This window comes from Salvelinus sp. IW2-2015, linkage group LG5 (assembly GCF_002910315.2).
Source record: "Salvelinus sp. IW2-2015 linkage group LG5, ASM291031v2, whole genome shotgun sequence".
Taxonomy (NCBI): domain Eukaryota; kingdom Metazoa; phylum Chordata; class Actinopteri; order Salmoniformes; family Salmonidae; genus Salvelinus; species Salvelinus sp. IW2-2015.
Genome location: NC_036844.1, coordinates 29,940,818 through 29,954,304, shown reverse-complemented (window position 1 = coordinate 29,954,304; position 13,487 = coordinate 29,940,818). Strand labels below are relative to the sequence as shown.

Below are 13,487 nucleotides of genomic sequence, written 5' to 3'. Positions count from 1 at the left end.
CCAGAGGAGAGATCTGTCTCTTTCCAACAGAGAGTTTGTGACCTGTCTTCTCACAAAGAGTTGGAACCTGTCTTTCTCCAACAGAGAGTTGTGACTCTCTCTTCTCCAACAGAGAGTTGTGACCTGTCTCTTTCCAACAGAGAGTTGTGACCTGTCTCTTCTCCAACAGAGAGTTGTGACTCTCTCTTCTCAACAGAGAGTTGTCATTGTCTCTTCTCCAACAGAGAGCTGTGACCTGTCTCTTCTCCAACAGAGAGTTGTGGACCTGTCTCTTCTCCAACAGAGAGTTGTGACTCTCTCTTCTCCAACAGAGAGTTGTGACCTGTCTCTCTCCAACAGAGAGTTGTGACCTGTCTCTTCTCCAACAGAGAGTTGTGACCTGTCTCTTCTCCAACAGAGAGTTGTGACCTGTCTCAAGCCTATCGTCTGTCTCTTCATAATCTGACCCTACCAGTACTGACCCCTTCTTCTTGCTCTTCTCTGTAGAGGCATCTTTCACATTCTCTCTTCCGTTGACGGAGATCTCCTTAGGCACAGAGGGCTCCTTCTCCTCCTCCTTCTCTGTGCGGCTGGCAGACTTCTTCAGCACCTCAAAGTCAGAGTCGGGGTCCACCTCCAGGACCTGGTCCTCGGGGATGGTCAGGGTTCGTGTCAGGGGGGTGGTCCCAGCCATGATTTTAAAGGTCTCGTGGAACTCCACGGGCATACTGAGCCTCAGGAACAACAGATCGGTGTTGGCATTCTGAGAGCCGAAGGTCTTGTGGGTCAGTTTCAGACAGGGAGCGTTGTCACCGTCCATCCCACACGGGACACCTACACAGGGGACGTGGGGGAAAGGGCAGAAAATCACATACTGAAAACCCACAGAAGAAAACATTTGAATGTTAACGTGTTTTAAATGGAATTATAAAATATAGGAAGGGAACCCATTCCAAGACACTGTTGTTGAACAACATATGCTGTACTGTACATCAACGTGAGGGTGTTCTGTAGGAACAGGGATGAACTGGGCAGGCTCTTGCTGAACCACTTGGTGATGTCTCTCTTCATGTTGATGGCGAAGGGTTCAAAGCCCTCCTGAAGGCCACAGATGGTGAAGTACGGCAGGCTGCTGACGTTCTGGCCCAGGTTGAGCCGCCAACCTGAGACAGGCCAGACTACACACAGGGATAAAACCTGGAGACGGCAGATGTAGTTTAATGAATAACACTCATCTAAAATCAGCAATCCATCCTACAAGGATTTACTCTCCAATCCCCAGCAGCCTCCCCATTCGTCACCTCCAATCCCCAGCAGCTCCCCCATTCGTCACCTCCAAGCCCAGCAGCTCCCCATCGTCATCCAGCCCAGCAGCCTCCCATTCGTCCTCAACCCAGCAGCCTCCATTCGTACATCCGCCCAGAGCCTCCCATTCGTCACCTCCAAGCCCAGCAGCCTCCCCATTCGTCACCTCCAAGCCCCAGCAGCCTCCCATTCGTCACTCCAAGCCCAGCAGCTCCCATTCGTCACCTCCATAGCAGCCTCCCATTCGTCACCTCCAAGCCCCAGCAGCCTCCCCATTCGTCACCTCCAAGCCCAGCAGCTCCCCATTCGTCACCTCAAGCCCAGCAGCCTCGCCCCATCTCGTCACTCCAAGCCCCAGCAGCCTCCCATTCGTCACCTCCAACCCCAGCAGCCTCCCCATTCGTCACCTGTCCACCAGCAGCCTCCCCATTCGTCACCTCCAAGCCCCAGCAGCCTCCATTCGTCACCTCCAAGCCCAGCAGCCTCCCCATTCGTCACCTCCAAGCCCAGCAGCCTCCCCATTCACGTCACCTCCAAGCCCCAGCAGCCTCCCCATTCGTCACCTCCAAGCCCCAGCAGCCTCCCCATCCGTCACCTCCAAGCCCGAGCAGCCTCCCCATCCGTCACCTCCAAGCCCCCAGCAGCCTCCCCATTCGTCACTCACCATCTCCTATCTCAATGTCCTTGAAGGCCATCTCAGATCCAGAGTCACTGATCAGCATCTCTCCGTTCAGGGTGAAGAAGATGTTCTGCTCTACCAGGTCAATCATACAGCCCACCACGTCACCTGGCAACCAGATACGACCAAACGGCTCATTGCCCACATGCCAACGCTGAGCCTAAAAAAGAACGGTCAAAGTTTAAATACGACATGTTAGTAAATGTTTTCCCTAAAACAGACACAGAACAGAACATTTATCACCAACCATACCTTGAAACCATTGAAGACATAGGCGAGCTCATCTGCTCCCAGCTCTGTGTCAGCGCGGACACTGGGTCTGGCCCAACCCACTCTCATCTCCCCCACAGTCACAGCCTCAAACTCAAAGTACCACTTCCCCTGGGTCACCGCGTATGACTTCTCAGCCCGGAACACCCGGATCTTACCCGGAGAATGACCTTCCCCATGACCACCTAGCACAAACAGATTCAGGTGACATTATTAACAGGTTATATATTCATTATGTATGTATGTATGTATGTATGTATGTATGTATGTATGTATGTATGTGTGTGTGTATATACACACACACACATACTCATTGGACAGTTTATTAGGTACACAACCCTGTTCACAAAAATGGTTCGCTCCTGCAGACAGTGAGTCACGTGGCTAGCTACATAAAACAGTTAGACAGGCATCGAGGCATTCAATTACTGTTCAATTGAATGCTACAATGGGCAAAACAAATGACCTAAGTGACTTTGAGCGTGGTATGATCTTCAGGGCCAGGTGCGCCGGTTTCAGTATCTCAGAAAGAGCTTTTCATGCACAACAGTGTCTAGGGTTTACCGAGAATGGTGCGACAAACAAAAAACATCCAGTCAGGTGTGGGGGAATGTTTTCCTGGCACACGTTAGGTCCCGTGATACCAAGTGAGCAACGTTTCCATGCCCTGAAGAATTCAGACTGTTCTGGTGGGTCCGACCCGGTACTAGATCAGTTTATATCTTGGCAGACAGACGGACAGACTCACTGCTCTCCTGGTCAGGTGGCTCAATGTTGTAACCGTAGCCGATGAGAGTGCGGACAGCTGCACAGACAGTGTCTCTGTTGGTCTTCTTGGTCTTTTCGTCCAGCAGGTTGTARGGCACCAGGCGCGGGTTGCGCTTGTTCATTATGTCCTGAACATGGAAATAAACAGTTAAAATCAACAAACAATTGTGTGAGACATAGAATGATTGTGCAAGTTATGGACTTTAATCTCCTGGAAAGATTGATACTGAATAAAGAAAGCTCCAAGAACCTTATTGTTTGTTTTTCTAAACATCTTGAATAGTTATGTAAGGGACATTTTAATGTTGGTGCTATTCTTATAACTKATTTCTCTGTTCTATTCATGTGCTGTTCTATAAACCAATTTCTGTGTTGATGCAAGTGGCTGACTGTACAAATCACACCTATCAGTAGCTGCGATTTGGCAGTAGGCCCAGACCGTGTTTTGAGAACGAACGACCGTGTTTTGAGAACAAACTAAAGATATTTCAGTTTCAAGGTCTCAGCTTAGAGAAGAGAAGCCTTGTGAGGTGTTGGTCTGTCACATGTTATGAAACAGTATTGGTCGATCACATGTTATGAAACAGTATTGATCGATTACATGTTATGAAACAGTATTGGTCGATCACATGGATGAAACAAAACGGTAATGATTAATTAATTATGCTAAATCACGCAAATATAACATGTCTGTGTATAGCCGTGTATAAGACAACTGTTGGGACTGCCCCGGCAGAGTTCTTCTGACAGACATGTGTACTATGGTGCATTGAGTTGGTTGGAACCTCTCCAGCGCGTTGACAATATACAATGATTCATTTAAGATTGACTTTGAGTGTCCCTGTGGAAGAATTTCCACAACAGTTACATAAACGTTGGCTCTGAAAACATGACTACGACAACTCATGAGTCAGTAGGACTCATACTTCACCCAGACTTCAACTTTGACAAAGTATCTGCATAACTTTGGGTGAGCTTGTTGTGTGCCCACCTGTACGCCTTCGTGTGCGTTAAAAGCCACGTGACAGAAACACATTGTCTAAAATGACTTAAGCTATTATCACAGGTTAGCTTTCCCACAGGATCAGAGAGAGATGAAAGATACCTGTACAATGCTGTAGGTCCATCCCTGGTGAACCCTGTCACGAGCCCACACGTTGTGCCCATTCTCTGCCAGTCTCTCCACTAGGTTGGTCTGGTTGGGTGTCAGCTTGACATGGTTGAGGTCCAGAGGGGCAGGCTTGTATCCACTACTCATCATATACCTAGTGGACCAAACATGATGTTATGATTAGACTAGTAAGTGAGATGTCATTAGGACTCTTCTTTACACTCACTAAGTGAACAGGCCTCTACTTAAATGACAATCCAACATTTCAAAACGTTTATCTCTGATAATGTGAATGAAAAAGGAAACCGCACACTGCTCTTGATAGTATTACTGATCTTTAATAAGCTTACGTATCGGCCTCACGGCCTTCGTCAGAAAACAATACTGTCAACCATGTTAGTTAATATCAGAGAATAATTAAGTCAACATCTAAAATAGTCTGAGATCCTGTTTTGAGGTCTGACTCACGTCTTGGGCATCTTGATGTTCTTCAGGTTCTCCTCTGCTTTCTCATCTCCCATGCCCACATGGCAGCCCAGCGCCAGTAGAGTCCTTTGAGAAACAGAGGGAGTGAATACTGAGCACACACACACACACACACACTAGGCGGAGAGGGCGTGTACAAAACATTGACTCACTTGAGTGTTTCTACTGACATGGCAAGGTTGTAATTCCTCTCTGGCTCTGGCAGGCTCTGGAAATCTACCAGGCAGGGGTGCAGTTTCTTGTTGTCATCTCGGAACTGGAGGAGAGGAAATGCAAGTAGAGGACAGAAACAATTTGTTTGCCAGATTGAAGTAAATAGATATCAGTCAGTCATGTAAGCAGTGTGAGCTGAATAGGGCAGTATGGGAAGCACTCACCGACCCATAGGTCCATCCTTGTTCAATGCGAGTGACAGCCCATAGCTCATGGCTGTTTTCTGCCAGCTTCTCCCGAATGCGCTCCAAGTGAGGTGGAAGCACAATCTGAAAGGACAACATGGTGAATGGAAGCAAGAGATAGGAGACAGAGAAATGCATTGATAAGTCAAGAGTTTTACCTGTGCTGTGTCCACAGGGCAGGGGGTGAAGGCTGTGTGCGAGAGGGACTGTGTAGGCCCCAACAGATTGCGGACACCATTGACATCATGCTTATACTCCTTGATGGGCTCAATATGCAGTCGATCCTTGGGTAGCACAGCCTCATAGCACGGAGCATAGCCTGGGGGTGGGAGGAATTTAAAGTCTCCATGACGCCCTCCCAGGAGAAAACGAACCCTAGACGTTTTAAAGAAGAACAACATTAACAGTGATGACTCATTCTTCATCCTCTCTGACAGATTCTAAATAACAACAGCCCTGTTAGCCCCATCAGCGGTTCTCACTTGATGCCTGCAGAGAAGCTGACGACAGGGAAGAATAAGCCATCCAGGTTGAAGTTCTCAAACATGCCCTGCACCGGGTGCCCGTTGATTCGAAACGAAATACTGGGCACACTCAGATCAAGGCAGCAGCTGACCACATCGTCTGCGGCTAGGATGTGCATGTTGGGGGTGGCAATATGACGTGGGACTCGTCCTGGGGGGGGGGGTGAGAGAGAGAGAGACAGAGACAGACAGACAGACAGACAGACAGACAGACAGACAGACAGACAGACAGACAGACAGACAGACAGACAGACAGACAGACAGAGGTCAGCATCACCTCAACCTAGTCAAAGAGAACTGCATTCTACAGATAAGCCCTGCTGACTGTACCTGACCACAGGTGGAGTCCATCAAAGGCGTATGAGTAGAGGTCGTCCCCCACCCCGTTACCACCCCAGCCCTCACCACCTCCAGGGTAGGGACTGTAGCCATCAGTCAGAGCCCAGCCCACACGCAGGTGGAAGGCCTGGGCGGTCAGGAAGGGCTCTACATGGTCCACCATCACCTCAAAATACCACTTCTTATACTGAGTTGATCCTCCACACGTTCCTAGGAAGATGTTGGGCCTCATACTGAGGGGGGAGGAAAATAACCACAACCTTAACGGTTTGAAGGAAAAAACGAATTGGATATTCAACTAAATGTATTTAGAATGACCAYATGTCACACCTGGTGACATAATTGATGATGTTGGACTGCAGGAGGAGATCGCGACCCGGAAGCAGATTCTCTGTGATGAGATTCTGATTGGACCTTACAGCCACCCCATTACACACACACAAAGAGCAGAGCACATCCAACACCTAAGAAAACACAGGGAGAGAGCAAGGTCAAAGGGCTTATGATTCCCAAATCACTGGACTGCCAACCAGATTCCCTTTGAACACTTCTCTGGATAAATACAGGCTTAAATAATATTCACTGACCTTGTGATTGCGTCCATGCTTATCCAGTAGAGAAATGATAGATTTAATGTGGTTCTCCTGGATAATGTTCAAAACCTCTGGACTCTCAATCAGAACACAGTATAGCACCTCCAGGATGCCTGCGGTGAACATAATACACAATGAAACACTGACGATTCACCCAAAACACATTAAAGTCAATCTGAAAGGGGTGATAAAGGTTCTGAAAGGGGACTTTACCCGAGGAGGCCTCCAGACGGTCCAGTTTGCTGACCAGCCAATCCAGATTATCACAGAACAGTGCACAGTTCGCCCGGTTCCCCCTGATCAGTGAGGCTTCATATGAAGACAACGACAGAGAGAACAGACAATACCCGATCAGAGCTAGGTCGTGTTCAGGATGACGGGCATGCTGGCACAATAACTACAGCAATGCAGAGAAGGTGATGTACCTTGGAACACYAAATGAAAGGATCAATAGCGGGTCACATACCCAGCAGCTCGTAGAGGAGATTAACTATCTCCTTCCAAGACTCGGCAGCCTCCTCCCCTGCAAACTCGGAGAAGTGGGCCGCTGTGTTGTAGACATTGAGTCGGTCAATACAGTCCAGCACCAGGGTGATCATGCCCTGTTGGAATGGCACAAAAAGCATGGGAATACCAAAGGCATGAGCAGTTCAGGGAAAATATTTAGAAAGTAAATAAAAGTTGATTTGTCACGGCACAGAATACAGCGGGTGTAATGATACAGTGAAATGCTTACTTGCAGTTCTTCCCCAACAGAATAAATATAAAGCGCATTCGGAAATTATTCAGAAACCTGGACTTTTTACACATTTTGTTACGCTACAGTCTTATTCTAAAATTGATTAAATCATRATTTTTCCTCATCAATCTACACACAATACCCCATAATGACAAATCAAAAACAGATTTTACGTTATTTACATACAGTAAATATTCAMACCCTTTGCTATGAGACTCGAAATTGAGCRCAGGTGCATCCTGTTTCCATTGATCATCCTTGCGATGTTTGGAAAGGCACACACCTGTCTAAATAAGGTCCCACAGTTGACAGTGCATGTCAGAGCAACAACCAAGCCATGAAGTCGAAGGAATTGTCCTTAGAGCTCTGAGACAGGATTGTGTCGAGGCACAGATCTGGGGAAAGGTACCAAAAAATGTCAGCAGCTTTGAAAGTCCCCAAGAACACAGTGGCCATCATTCCTAAATGGAAGAAGTTTGGAACCACCAAGACTCTTCCTAGAGCTGGCCGCCCGGCCAAACTGAGCAATCGGGAGAGAAGGGCCTTGGTCAGGGAGGTGACCAAGAACCRGATYGTCACTCTGAGAGAGCTCCAGAGTTCCTCTGTGGAGATGGGAGYARCTTCCAGAAGGACAACCATCTCTGCAGCACTGCACCAATCAGGCCTTTATGGTAGAGTGGCKAGACAGAAGCCATTCCTCAGTAAAAGGGACATGACAGACACTTGGATTTTGCCAAAAGGCCCCTAAAGACTCTCAGACCATGAGAAACAAGATTCTCTGGTCTGATGAAACCAAGGTTGAACTCTTTGGCCTGAATGCTAAGCGTCACGTCTGGAAGAAACCAGGCACCATAGCTATGGTGAAGCATGATGATGGCAGCATCATGCTGTGGGGATGTTTTTCAGCGGCAGGGACTGGGAGACTAGTGAGGATCGAGGGAAAGATGAACGGAGCAAAGTACAGAGAGATACTTGAAGAAAACCTGCTCCAGAGCGCTCAAGACCTCTGACCGGGGTGAAGGTTCACCTTCCAACAGGACAACGACCCTAAGCACACAGCCAAGACAACTCAGGATTGGCTTTGGGACAAGTCTCTGAAMGTCCTTGAGTGACCCATCCAGAGCKCAGARGAACCCGACCGAGCATCTCTGGAGAGACCTGAATATAGCTGTGCAGCGACACTGCCCATCCAACCTGACAGAGCTTGAGAGGATCTGCAGAAAAMAATGGGAGAAACTCCCCAAATGCAGGTGCGCCAAGCTTGTAGCGTTATACCCAAGAAGACTCGAGCCTGTAATCGCTGCCAAAGGTGCTTCAACAAAGTACTGAGTAAAGGGTCTGAATATTTAAGTAAATGTGATATTTCTGTTTTTTTTWWATAAATTTGCAAAAGTTTCTAAAAACCGMTTTTTGCCTTGTCATTATGGGGTATTGTGTGTAGATTGAGGGGGGAAAACAATTGWATCCATTTTAGAATAAGCCTGTAACGTAACAAAATGTGGAAAAAGMGAAAGTGTCTGAATGCTTTCCGAATGCACTGTACAGTYTATCCTCTGGAGCTGCTGTCTGTGAGCACTGACCTCCTCTTGGAAGAGGTTCTGTCTGTTCTTAAGGGAGCGTAGTTTGGTCTGTTTCTCCTCGTGCTCCAGCTCCTCCTCTGGGGGCTGGAAGTAGAAGATGAGGTCCTGCAGMGAGAGGACCACAGAGTCCATGGGCAGAGACGGGGGGCCTGAAGATGACTTGTTCTTCCCACTCAGAGAGTCCAGCGCTCTGGAGACACAGAACAAGCCACAACGTCACTGCACTGACCATGAGGTCAAACATTAAAGCAGGGCCATCTGGCCCTCCTGAAGGATAGCAGTAAGTCAAAGGGGGTCTATACATAACACCATAATGTACACAAACATGAACATGTTCAGCGATATCTAGGTATGTGCTCAGACAGCAAGCGCAGTGGGAGTGGAGAGGGGCCATACTTGATGAACTGGGTGAAGAGGCCTGCTGTGTTGTAGATCATACGAGCAGCCTGGAACTCCTCTGTCTGGGAGCGGGCCACAGTCAGGGCATCGTCCATGTGGCCCTCCTTATGAAGGATGGCCTGACAGATACAAGAGGTGCATTAACAACATGGATKAAATCTAGGTTCATTCAAGGGAGAAGCTGACTACAGAGTACTTTAAAAGGCACTAAAATATCTTTATTTTGTCTTAGCATGTAGTTTGACATTGTTCTTCCTGTCCTTTAGGTGTTCAGGGCAAGTTGCCACATGAGTCCTCCATACCTTCCTCTTAAGAGGTCCCAGGCGAGCGGACTTGGCATCGACAGAGGCGTATGTAAGCCAGAGGCCAGTGGAGACGTGCTGTACAAAACACATGGACTCCCCATACTTGATCTCTGGCGTGCCCATGCCCTCCACATCTCGCTTCTTAACCACCCCCACCTTTTCCTGCAGGGTGGAACGTTAAACAACAAGGAGAAGGAATTCAACACAACATCAACAGTGCTGGGTATGGAGGGATGATGGAAATGTTGTTACCTTCTATGAAATGGACTACATGCGGAAAATGCATGTAGTCCATTGCTCTTTTTATTTTCACACTGCCGTTTGTGATGACCCTGACCTTGGAGATTCTGAAGCAGAAGGCTGACATCTTGGCGTTGGCTTTTTCAGGGTCAACCACCATCAGTCCTTTCTCTTCATCCAGGCAGAGGTAGCGACCTGTGGTTATATGACGCACTCGGAACGWCTGGCCCCATTTCATGTGACCTCCACTCCATCTACACAGAGCCATAATTATAACCCCAAGGAGAGAACTCGTAAGAAATGTGAATGGTTTATGTCACTTAAAGCTGATGGACACAAGGGCATTCGCTCACCCAATCCGGAGGGGTTCTAGTCTCCATAGTGACCGGGCATGGCTACAGACAGCACCCCCTTCATAATGAGCAATTCTGAAAACAGAGATGGGCTGTTAGTGACAGATGATAAGGTATCTGATTAAATGTGGAATAATTCAACAGTTTATCACCTTCGCTGGTTGTCTCCTTGCTCGGCAGCAGGGATAGCCAAGCACTCGTCCATGTGACCATGGAACAGTCTCAGAACATAGCCTCCAGTCAGAAAGCCTGAGGGGATAATGTTACATCAACAATGAGAGAAAGACCAACTCAATCACCAAAGAAAATGCAGTCCCCCAGTGCATAACTGCAGCAACAGAGATATGCACTGTGAGGCCGTATAAATTATCCACTGTGGGGCCATGTGTGGTGCTGTCTGTATATTAAGCACTGTGTGGCCGTTTTAAATTCAGAATATTTTGATTTATGTTAGCTGTCAGTCAAACTGTGCAAAAGTGAAACCGAAACTCCGCAGTTAAGTTTAGGSATTAATTCAGAGTGGTTAAGGTAAGGTTTAAGGATTGGGATAGGGTTAAAAGGTCAAAGTTACAAATAAAAATAAGTGCCTTGCACTGGGATTGAACCCGCGATCCTCTGTGCGCCCATCAACAAGACCCTAGCACGAGCCTACTAGGTGGTATTAGGCGCTTGACTCGCCACCTAGTGGACAGTAGGAAATTGCAATGGAAATAATAAAGACACCCAGGCATGGTAATCTGTTGCCTGCAGTTATGAGTCACCCAGGAGTCATATTCCACACGAGAAAGACATGGCAGTCAAGTGTAGTGTTTCTAGATAATAAACTCATGACTATGAAATAGAAAAACAATCAAAACATATACACACCTTCCGCAAGTTCACAGCCAGACATCACAGGGTTCATGGTCCAAAGGGTCTGCATGAAGGAGGCGTCCACCATGAGATCACCACTGGCATAGGAGAGATGCTGGAGAGAGAGAGAGAGACAGAGAGAGACAAGAACATGTCAGCTCCATCCCTAACCTTGGTCTGAAAGTCCACTTGGCAATGTGTCACCAACGTGGCTCACCAGGTATCTCTCAGAGGACACGCTGACCAGGATGAGGTCATCTCCCACCCTGACCTTCTCTCCCTCTGATCTCTGCTTGGACGCAGGATGAATGGTCCACCAGCACGCCTCCCCTGTGAAGGAATAAATGCATCAGTCAACTAATGAGCAACTCTCTCCTCTTCCATCCTATCATCTCTTCCCTCTGCTCAAACCTTCTCCAACCTATCTCCTGATTCTGCCTCCTCAACCCTCCTCTCCTCCCTTTCTGCATCCTTTGACTCTCTATGTCCCCTATCCTCCAGGCCGGCTCGGTCCTCCCCTCCTGCTCCGTGGCTCGACGACTCATTGCGAGCTCACAGAACAGGGCTCCGGGCAGCCGAGCGGAAAGGAGGAAAACTCGCCTCCCTGCGGACCTGGCATCCTTTCACTCCCTCCTCTCTACATTCTCCTCTTCTGTCTCTGCTGCTAAAGCCACTTTCTACCACTCTAAATTCCAAGCATCTGCCTCTAACCCTAGGAAGCTCTTTGCCACCTTCTCCTCCCTCCTGAATCCTCCTCCCCTCCCCCCTCCTCCCTCTCTGCGGATGACTTCGTCAACCATTTTGGAAAGAAGGTCGACGACATCCGATCCTCGTTTGCTAAGTCAAACGACACCGCTGGTTCTGCTCACACTGCCCTACCCTGTGCTTTGACCTCTTCTCTCCCTCTCTCTCCAGATGAAATCTCGCGTCTTGTGACGGCCGGCCGCCCAACAACCTGCCCGCTTGACCCTATCCCCTCCTCTCTTCTCCAGACCATTTCCGGAGACCTTCTCCCTTACCTCACCCTCGCTCATCAACTCATCCTTGACCGCTGGCTACGTCCCTTCCGTCTTCAAGAGAGCGAGAGTTCACCCCTTCTGAAAAAAACCTACACTCGATCCCTCCGATGTCAACAACTACAGACCAGTATCCCTTCTTTCTTTCTCTCCAAAACTCTTGAACGTGCCGTCCTTGGCCAGCTCTCCCGCTATCTCTCTCAGAATGACCTTCTTGATCCAATCAGTCAGGTTTCAAGACTAGTCATTCAACTGAGACTGCTCTTCTCTGTGTCACGAGAGGCGCTCCGCACTGCTAAAGCTAACTCTCTCTCCTCTGCTCTCATCTTCTAGACCTATCGGCTGCCTTTGATACTGTGAACCATCAGATCCTCCTCTCCACCCTCTCCGAGTTGGGCATCTCCGGCGCGGCCCACGCTTGGATCGCGTCCTACCTGACAGGTCGCTCCTACCAGGTGGCGTGGCGAGAATCTGTCTCCCGACCACGTGCTCTCACCACTGGTGTCCCCAGGGCTCTGTTCTAGGCCCTCTCCTATTCTCGCTATACACCAAGTCACTTGGCTCTGTCATATCCTCACATGGTCTCTCCTATCATTGCTATGCAGACGACACACAAATTAATCTTCCTCCTTTCCCCTTCTGAAAACCAGGTGGCGAATCGCATCTCTGCATGTCTGGCAGACATATCAGTGTGGATGACGGATCACCACCTCAAGCTGAACCTCGGCAAGACGGAGCTGCTCCTCCTCCCGGGGAAGGACTGCCCGTTCCATGATCTCGCCATCACGGTTGACAACTCCATTGTGTCCTCCTCCCAGAGTGCTAAGAACCTTGGCGTGATCCTGGACAACACCCTGTCGTTCTCAACTAACATCAAGGCGGTGACCTGTTCCTGTAGGTTCATGCTCTACAACATTCGCAGAGTACGACCCTGCCTCACACAAGGAAGCGGCGCAGGTCCTAATCCAGGCACTTGTCATCTCCCGTCTGGATTACTGCAACTCGCTGTTGGCTGGGCCCCTGCCTGTGCCATTAAACCCTACAACTCATCCAGAACGCCGCAGCCCGTCTGGTGTTCAACCTTCCCAAGTTCTCTCACGTCACCCCGCTCCCTCCGCTCTCTCCACTGGCTTCCAGTTGAAGCTCGCATCCGCTACAAGACCATGGGGCTTGCCTACGGAGCTGTGAGGGGAACGGCACCTCCGTACCTTCAGGCTCTGATCAGGCCCTACACCCAAACAAGGGCACGGCGTTCATCCACCTCTGGCCTGCTCGCCTCCCTACCTCTGAGGAAGTACAGTTCCCGCTCAGCCCAGTCAAAACTGTTCGCTGCTCTGGCACCCCAATGGTGGAACAAACTCCCTCACGACGCCAGGTCAGCGGAGTCAATCACCACCTTCCGGGACACCTGAAACCCCACCTCTTTAAGGATACCTAGGATAGGATAAAGTAATCCTTCTAACCCCCCCCCCTTAAAAAGATTAGATGCACTATTGTAAAGTGGTTGTTCCACTGGATATCATAAGGTGAATGCACCAATTTGTAAGTCGC

General features: G+C 48.9%; 1 protein-coding gene across 1 annotated transcript in view; it reads right to left on the bottom strand.

Moving 5' to 3' along the window:
- The window catches only part of LOC111964257 (ryanodine receptor 1-like), an 85,073-nt gene that overhangs the window by 61,126 nt on the left and 10,460 nt on the right, over positions 1-13,487 (bottom strand). The window contains 27 exon segments of the mRNA XM_070443671.1: positions 462-792; positions 795-813; positions 971-1,008; positions 1,011-1,138; positions 1,140-1,176; positions 1,949-2,123; positions 2,216-2,418; positions 2,982-3,129; positions 4,107-4,266; positions 4,581-4,664; positions 4,751-4,854; positions 4,976-5,080; positions 5,155-5,371; positions 5,479-5,671; positions 5,851-6,092; positions 6,190-6,323; positions 6,447-6,565; positions 6,666-6,761; positions 6,919-7,054; positions 8,772-8,961; positions 9,168-9,289; positions 9,473-9,637; positions 9,813-9,969; positions 10,069-10,143; positions 10,221-10,317; positions 10,936-11,035; positions 11,138-11,250. Coding sequence (XP_070299772.1) covers positions 462-792; positions 795-813; positions 971-1,008; positions 1,011-1,138; positions 1,140-1,176; positions 1,949-2,123; positions 2,216-2,418; positions 2,982-3,129; positions 4,107-4,266; positions 4,581-4,664; positions 4,751-4,854; positions 4,976-5,080; positions 5,155-5,371; positions 5,479-5,671; positions 5,851-6,092; positions 6,190-6,323; positions 6,447-6,565; positions 6,666-6,761; positions 6,919-7,054; positions 8,772-8,961; positions 9,168-9,289; positions 9,473-9,637; positions 9,813-9,969; positions 10,069-10,143; positions 10,221-10,317; positions 10,936-11,035; positions 11,138-11,250 — 3,688 coding nt within the window.